The sequence below is a fragment of the Eucalyptus grandis genome, chromosome 1 (genome assembly GCF_016545825.1).
Source record: "Eucalyptus grandis isolate ANBG69807.140 chromosome 1, ASM1654582v1, whole genome shotgun sequence".
Classification (NCBI taxonomy): domain Eukaryota; kingdom Viridiplantae; phylum Streptophyta; class Magnoliopsida; order Myrtales; family Myrtaceae; genus Eucalyptus; species Eucalyptus grandis.
In genome coordinates this window covers 8,215,663-8,224,688 of record NC_052612.1, presented here as the reverse complement: position 1 = coordinate 8,224,688, position 9,026 = coordinate 8,215,663, and the positions used below count along the sequence as shown (strand labels likewise).

Genomic DNA, 9,026 nt, shown 5'->3' with positions numbered 1-9,026 from the left:
GTTATGACCATACCAAAGTTTTGAAGCAATCACATGGCTATAGATGCATGAGCTTTACATCAAGCTAGACTGGGTGGTTTGTTTTTTAAATAGGGTAGAAACTTGGGAGCTATTTAATGTCAAGATTAAGCCAACTGATTTAAGAAACTTGGTGAGGCCGTGTGGCTCAGGTTTTCCATTTCAGAGTTGTACTTGATATCTCCCAAACTTGGTTAAACTATCTATGAATCAGGGCATTAATCAATGAAACATTGGTAACCTATACTGAGTGAGGTGAGGCCGCATTTGAAGTACTTAATTAAGTTCGTGGATCGTGCTGATGCAATACAAATTTTGGGCTAGAATTGATTAAATGACTAGGCACAAGCTTTTATTTCTGATGTGTGCTTACTTGATATATGCTAGTGAAATGAGAATTTGGAACATTAGGATTTTGCTGCTGGACGTGAGAAGGAAAATATATTTCTAATGTGAGTAGGAGATTATGTTGATATATATTGGTTTAGTTATTGGTTATAATGGATTTTACATGAATGACAAGGTAGTCACCTGTCCAATTATCTTTAAAAGATTATATGAAAGAAGTGGTGTGTGGCAAGAATATGTTCTGAACATGGTGAGCAGGTGTAACATTGTAGACAAAGGCATTTTCTGAGACTCCACGAGCCTACAGTCACTTGATGGACGAGAGGTTGAAGGAAGTAACAGTAGCTAAAGGCATGATGCATGCATAGCTTAAGAGTTGACATGGCTTTTCTCTAAATGCATGTAGACGGAAATTAGTCTGAGCATTTGAAATTAAAGGAGAAAAATAGAAACCAGGGTGAATCTATTGAGAACGAAATGAATAATTAATCTGAAGTTATATAGGAAAGTGTAAAATACTAGGCGAGTCTTCCATGATTGTATGATTTGGAGAGTGTGCTGGGTTGTAGCTTTTAATATTGACTTCTATCTTGGTGTTATGCAGATGGAAGTGTGCTAGCTTCTGCAACTGCACAAGTAATGATATATGGTTGCCCAGATCACAAAAAGATACAGAAGTTTTCTGGCCATCCTGTGAGTCTTAGTTTTCTGATCAGTCTTGTATTTTCTGTTTTATGCATCCCCTATGCTCCTCTTAATTTAAAGTCCATTGAATTCTCTGAATTGGAGGGAGCTGTTGGCTCTATGATCTTCAGTAATGATGGGAAGTATGTTCTTCCTGTGCTGGTGGCGAAAGATATATTGTTGTTTGGTAAGTTGATGGTAGCAAAACGCACTCAGCAAGCTGTACGCTGTCCATGGAGCATCCTGCAGTCTATCTTGACAGCAGATGCATTGATAACGGAGAAGAAGATCTCGAAGGCCTGTATGTTTTGGCTCTTACAGAGACCGCCGTTTGTTATTTCTGGTTTGGACAGAACATTGAGGAACTACGCAATTCGATTGCTGCAAAAGTCCCTTTTATCTATTGAGGACTCTTTATTGAAGAATCATCATGGTGCACCTACAATACTTGCTGCAAAATTACTGGGCATTCCGAGTCGTGCATCTGGGCACATTTTAATTTCCCATGGTCTGCTGGTAAAGCCACTCTGAGAAATTTTTAGTGCATTCTGGGGAAAACATGAATTTAAACAGCTCTTGAGATGGGATTCTTTTGCCCACTGGTCCTGGTCAGGGCTTTAGAGAGGACAAGATGTAACGAATAAAGTCAAGTCATGGAACTTGTTCAGAAATAGTATTTTCTTTTTCTATTCCAATCATCATGGACCTGATGCAAAAATAAAAACATCTACATGATAATATAATATGAATCAAAGCGGCACATTCCTAGAGCGATACCAAACAATATTCAATTTCCCTTTCATATACTGACTTGACTTCTATCCAGGAGCATTTCCTCAGCAAATTCTGGCTTGAGCTTCACTGATTTCTTACATGGTATTGTCATATGGTAGATAATCTCAAGCCCTTAGATGCATACTGTCGCGATCCACTGGGATTCTGTCCTGTGGCATTTCGATTTGTTCATGAAAGTAGCATCTTTAAAGATCGGCAAAGGCCTCGGGAAGGGAAGAGTTTTTATCATCGGTTTTACTCGATGCGACTAATGCACAATTTTTCAAATTGGGTGATTTGGGTGCTACTCGTGGGTATGGAAGTTCCATCGATGAGTAGAGAAGTCCTGATTCTTGTCGATGTTGTACTAAATAATTTCAGCAGAAAGATGCGAGGTGTAGTTCGGTAATTAGGCTTTATTAGTTCCGTGAAGCCGAAGTCCTATGAAAAGAAAAGATGCGAATAGTCTGAAATGTCTCATACGTCTGCTCCACAGAGGCTGCTCTGAAAATCAAGATGGAGGTCTATTCATTTTGGAATTTCATTCAATCATCTATAAATCCCTATAAAACCTTAAGCCCTAAATAAATATAAATAATAAAATTCAGCTGTTGAGCTTTTCTCTTATCAATCGGGTTTCTTTCACTTCATCTACGGACAGATTTTGTTCGTGAGTTCAAACTCGAGACCTTTTAACAAAAATTCCTCCTCCTCCTGGTGGTTTGATTGATTGAATTAGTAAAGAATAGATGCAAGAAAGAGAGGTTTTGTTCAAATGACCCAAATTCTGCCAACATAGCTGCAACTTGCAGATTTTAATGGCGGACGGTTCCGTCGAAAATTGCAATTTCCATTGAAAGGATGAGTCTTGGTTGAGAAAAATTTTCGGGATGAAGAAGGAAATTACAAAAGCTGCCAAAAGCAAAGCCCATCGAAAACTACAAACCCATCAAAGAACGAAACTTTGGAACTGCAAAACTAAAATTACGGAACCAAAAGACACAGCTCGGTTGCAGAAGAATCACCTTGTTCACCATGAAAGTCTCCTCGCCATTGACGTCCACTTGAAGATCACAGGAAGATTCCATGACCCGAGTAACAAAACCCCAACAAAGTAAAAGTTCAAAAAGGGGCCAAAGGATTAGCCAAGAAGCTGAGATAGAGATCTGGGGGGAGAAGCGGGGAACGCAAAACAAGGCCACATTCAGAGATAGGGAAAGAAGACAAACAGACGAAATCGAGAGACAAAGGCCGGCCGACACAATCGAAATTCGACATCTAATGAAACTTTAGTCCATAGTGACATATACCGGGCTAGTGGTAAAGACTCGTGTACTGGGCATCATTACCCGAGGGCTTGTTTTAACCCAGATTGCCGTTCCCAGCTTATAATATCCAGAGCCAATAAAATAAAAATACCCCATATAAATTCCTGATAATAAAACCACAAAGTGACTCTGCTAGCCACGAGGGTTTGCTACCAGATAATCATCGGGCTAATTCCATAAAAAAGCATCAACTTTAGGTTGATGGACAAATCTGTAAAACTTTTTTTTTCTCTCATTAAAAAGATAAACTTTTAGGTCGATGGACAAATCTCCATGAAATTTTTTTTGTCTCGTAAAAAGCACCAACTTTAGGTTAAGTTACAATTCGGCCCCAATTTTTTTTTTCTCATAAAAAATTACAAACTTTTGCTCATATCCAAAATCTAATCCCTACCATTAACTTTCTATTTGAAGTTAACCTTATTTCAGGAGAAAATGTTCTAGCTATGAGATTGATGGATCTCATTTGTGGTTTCTCTTAACAAAGGCGGTGATCTACAAATTCATGCGACAAAATGATAAAGTATAATTTAGAGAAATTCAATCGTAGATTTTTTTACTTGTGAGATGACATAGTTTTACGTTATTCTTCAAGTCGTAGCTCAAACAAAAAGACAATTAACGGTGTTAGCCAGTAAGTGCACATGGATTTATTGATAAAAACAATCAATGAATTTAAGTTAAGGGGGCCGATTTAGGATTTAAGTGAAAGTTGGTGATTTTTTGAAACAAAAAAAAATGGGCCAAAAATTGTCACTCGACCTAAAGTTTCGACCTAAAGTTTATGTTTTTATGTGACAAAAAAAAGTTCGGGCCAGATTTGTCACTTGACCTAAAGCTTTTTTTTTTGGTAAAGGTAAAAGGTATTATAGCTTAGGACAAGAATACAGGACCGGCTCCAAAGCATACACTCTTAGGGCGCTACGCACAGAGAGTGTTAGGGAGCCGAAACAAAAAAGATTACAAAGAAGAAAAAGAGACAAGCACAAGCAAGAAGCAAAGACCAACAAGTCACAAGCGAGAAGAAAACGCTAAACAAAACCTCAGCCGCCTAAGGAGAAGGCCGAGGGCCGACACCCAAGGAGGGAAGGAGAAAGATCGCACGGCTTGGTCTTCATCCGATCTACGCATTCTCCTCACAATCAATGAAAATAGAAGGGTGAAGCCCCGTTTCTCTCAAGCCTTCTATTTCTAGGGGTATTCGGGACATCAGAGAAGGTGAGAGCTTTGTCATTGACCATGATTTTTCATTGCAGCAAGAACCACCACTTTGTCGCGGAATATGATAACATTCCTCTTCTTCCAAATTAAGTAGCACATGGCAGCAAAAGAGTAACGAGCTAAGTTGTGAAAGAAATCATTGCCCTTTAGGAAGGAGGTAGCCCATTGGAGATTCTCCTTCCACGGCCTTGGGCGCCAAGGAAGGTTGCATCGAAGCCCAAAAATAAGCAATGGAAGCCGATATTTGGCAATCAAAAAACAAGTGATCTATAGAGTCAGGAACATCATTGCAAAAGGCACATGTGGTATAATCAATTTCACCATAGGAAATGAGAAGTTCCTGGGTAGGCAGGGTAGGCAAACGATTTCTAGCAATCAACCAGAGATTGAATTTGAACCTGGGAGTGATGACGTTGTTCCAAATAAGCGAAGCCCAGGGCACTACGCTTCTTTTGGTCCTGAAGTGGTTCCAGATCCTACCGAAAAGATCCTGGACGGATGCCAACGCCAAGAAACCGGTCCGGAGCATGGGAGAAAGCTCAGGTCACTTGACTTAAAGTTGTGCTTTTTATGAGACAAAAAAAAGTTCGGGCCAGATTTGTCCATCAACCTAAAGTTTGTGCTTTTTTTTTGAATTAACCCGATAATCCTCAATGACCTGGAATGCCGCGATTGCCTTCTCCTTCACGGCCAAGATCTTCTCTTCGGTGATGGCCACGCCGTTGTTGGCGGAGTGCTTGCTTGTGATCTTGCACACCGAGCCTCCCTTGGGCGATGCAGTGATCTTTACATCCAAGCTGATCTCTTCAAGGATGGTGCCCAGCGCGTCCCCCTCCATGATCGAGTAGCAGTAGATGAACTTCTTATTGTCCCGGGCCTCGACCTTTTGCTTCACGGTCTTGTCCCGGTTGCCTGCATAACCATTGGCTCAAGACGTTGCTATATTGATGGTAAACCAAGTCGTCTTACTTACCCTCGCCGCAGGTGAAATGCTCGACAACCTCGGTGCTCTTAAGGACCGGCGGGAAGACTCCGGAGATGATGCCACTGGCACTGACAAAGGCGTCGAACAGCATGCCCGCGGGGGTGGAGGAATTGATCGCCGCGCTGCAGCTGTACTTTCCCATGATTCTCTCTATTCGAATAGAATCGGCTGTGAAGAACTGAGAAGTGAGAAGGCGTGATCACAGTTAGACAACGCCGACTCGGAGAATGGGCAGCCAAAGGGTTCCGGACGGATGCAGAATCGGTGGAGGCCGTCGGATCGGATCCACGTGGCGAGGATCCGGTGGATGGCGTGCGTGGGGAGTGGGGCGTGGGGCTGCTCGCCACGACCCAATGTGAAACGATCGATCAGATACGCTTCGGGATTTTGTCCTTTTCGGCCCCCACCAATGCGAGGAGCGCGCGTGCTCCACCGAGCAGGGGCCGCGCGTAACCTTAATTTGAAATCAATCATTCATAAAGTATTTAAAGTAGGGTTGAGTCTTGTCCAATCGAATGAAGATAATCTACTATTCGGGCACAATTTTAAATCAATCGTTTAATTTTGTCAATTCCAAGTTAAGAAAATGTGAATTTCGATCTAAGCTCATACTTAACTAAAACTGAAATTTTGATGTGATCTTAGATTGAAACTAAATTGTAATATTGTCTATGTGTTTCTAGTTCTCAAATGTATGCTTTCAAAACAAGTAAAAAAAATTCAATAAGTTGATTAAACTCAAACCTCCTCGACTTCAGTATTTTCTTTAAGTCAAAATTATTGAACTCAAAGAAGCTTCACCCGTAGACCAGGTCATTTTCACATCAGTAAGCAAAAACACGCTCTATTGATTTTCTTACCAATTTAAATAGTAATGAAAATAATAAAAACAAATCCTTCCATCATCATTTTTATGTTAGAAGAGTTTTAAGTGTTTTCTCCTTAAATAAAATTCAAATTGTGTTAATCTCAATTTTTTTTAAAAAAATATTTAGAAGCAATAAGTAAGATTCTTTAGTTCCAAGATTTGCATATCACATGAGACATAAGGGATGGGATGGAGAATAAGAGTCGCATCAGTGGTACTTAGCCACTAAATGCGTTTAAGCTTTGAAAATTCGCCGGGGAGTTGTTTTTTTTTTTTCTCAGCGTAAAGATTTGACTAGTTCCATAGGGAAACGGTCAACAGCTTCGTGATAACCAGTGCCCACAGCAATCGTGACCTCAAGATCTAGAAGCCAAGACGAGAACACCGCATGTGAACGTAAGAAAATGATAATAAGTTCTTGAACTTTTAATTTTTGCGATATAGTCCTTGAACTATTAGTAAATATCTAATATAGTCTTTTGTTATTTGATGATAGAGATATTATATTATAATTAGAGATGAATATCTTACTTAGGTGATCCGTGTGTAACTTTTCAAACTTACCGAATTGGTTCCACGTTAGCGGTTCTCGTTAATTTGAATTAACGAAAGTATGACATTGACCATTTTCGTATAATTTAAGGACTAAATTAAACATTTACCAATAATTTAGGTTCTACATTGAATTTATAAAGTCCACTGACGATATTGCGTATTGGACTAAATTTATGGACTATTTGTGTAATTTTCCTTCTATATATCAGCCGTATTAACTTGCATCATTTGAGAACTAACTCTATTACAAATATAAACTCATCAAATGAGTGGATTAAGTGGGCTTTGAGTCGAACCGAATATGATCATACCCAAATTGACCTATTAAATCCGTATTGACCAATTTTTTTCAAATAAAGATCCAAACTTGCTAACCGGCCAAATCTCTACTTGCTAGCTTATTCTGTTTTGCTCTTGTTGTTGTTGTTGTGTATCTTAAAAAATTTGCTCGGTCTTCCACCACTTTTTTGTTCCTCCTCTTTACCTATAGTAGGATTAAAAAATATATCAGTCAGTCAAGACATTCTCAAGCACAGATAATTCTGTAATAATTTAGACTTCACTATTGATATATATTGACGATGACTTTTCATGAAAATATCAAAAAATGCCAAAGAGAGTGTCGCCCAGAGCTACCGTTGATCAATCATCCATGGGCATCCGATGCATGTAAGATGCTAAAAGAACAGTCGAGTCGATCAAATGTCCTCTAGGTCTTTACTCGATGGAGATTACAAAAGGAGATTCACTACTTTGGTGAATCAGTGGCTTGGTCGTGAATAACACAACATATACCAAAAAAAAGAAAAGAAAAGAAAAGAAAGATGGGGACCACAACGTATCCAATTAAAAAATCCATAGTGAATATCACTTGTCATTATAAAATGCAACTCACGTGTATCGGTTCAGAAAAAAGGAGACAGAACACATCCACTGGTCTGACCAGACAAGTCGAAGCAACACAAAAAAGAAAGAAAAAAAAAGAGGTTAAAGTCGTTTTCGTGATACATTAAGTGGAAAGCCTTTGAATGGAGATTGTAGCTTCGCCGGCGCCCCTTCACGTGCCGGGTGGGCCCCGCCGCGGACGGCGATGCATTCCGGCTCCCACGTTGCAGCCGTTGCGATCTCGCAACTCCCGGGGAAGAAGATCCGACGGTCCCTACGCCCCCGCCCCGAAACGTACGGCGCAGAACCTTCTTGACACCCCCCAACCCCAACCCCCAAAAACCAGAAGAGGCGTGAACCCACGAGAAAATCTCCGAGGCCGGAGCGTGGAGTCCAGCTCAGCGGTACCGAGTGGGAAATATCGATCTTTCAGTCCTTGTGCTAAAGAGCTTCCGTGATCTTCTCCTCCGTCATGTCCGCGTCGTTCTTGGTGAAGTACATGCTCATGCTCATGCTCTTGCACACCGAACCTCCCTCAAGCAACACGGTGATCTTCACCTTGTAGCTCATCTTCTCGAAGGTGATGCCTAGCGCGTCGCCCTTGGCAATCGAGTAGCAATAGGGGTAAGCATGGTCCGAGTTGAGTCCAGTCACCCCTAACTCTGGGTGATAATATGTACATATTGTTTCTCAATTTTTTAGATCGATGATTGACCCTATTAAGCCTAAGACTGAGGACTGGACTAGCCTAATAGGTTCGGTCTAGTTCCAAAATCAACTAATAATTTTTTGTTTCGATTTTTGTAATCTGAAAAGACAAACCCACTATTTCAAATTACATATCCATTGACAATACTACTTTATGCAACTAAACTATAAATACCAAGGTAACAATAGAAATTTCACATTTGCTAAAAGCAAAAAATCATAAAAACAATTAAGACCGCTCATGATATGGAACAAAATGAGAAGTTCTTGTAATCATCTATTAATTAAGGATGAGCATGATCTGGGTAGGCGGATCCTACTTTAGAATTAGGATCCGCCCACTAAGGACTAGTTTTGAAAAATTAGAACTAACACCCGCTCATTGGTTTGATGGATTCACTCAGGAATTGGATCACCGGTCCAATCCAATTCCCAAATGGGTCCATGGAACCGGTGCCCAATCATTACAATGCTCGTTCGGCCTTATATTTGAGTTAAATTGCAAGTCATTAAATTTGATTAATGATTGACAATTATAAGGCAAAACAAGTAGACAATACTTGTTAACTAAAAACTTAATTTTTTTGAAGGTGGTGTGGTCTTCTCAAGGTTTCCCGACATCGGAAACATGTGAAGAATTAGACTCCATGTT

At 40.2% G+C, this 9,026-nt stretch overlaps 1 protein-coding gene and 1 pseudogene across 1 annotated transcript; one reads left to right on the top strand and one right to left on the bottom strand.

Annotated features, from left to right (window-relative positions):
• The first annotated feature begins 680 nt into the window (after positions 1–680).
• LOC104455272 lies at positions 681–1,687 on the top strand (annotated as a pseudogene).
• Positions 1,688–3,139: 1,452 nt separating this feature from the next.
• LOC120288672 (major allergen Pru ar 1-like) lies at positions 3,140–5,586 on the bottom strand. Its single transcript, XM_039302756.1, has 3 exons — positions 5,347–5,586; positions 5,023–5,285; positions 3,140–3,314 (listed from the first exon to the last, which is right to left on the bottom strand). Exons 1-3 carry the CDS (start codon positions 5,498–5,500, stop codon positions 3,285–3,287), a joined length of 447 nt encoding a protein of 148 aa, XP_039158690.1. The 5' UTR covers positions 5,501–5,586; the 3' UTR covers positions 3,140–3,284.
• Positions 5,587–9,026: the final 3,440 nt, after the last annotated feature.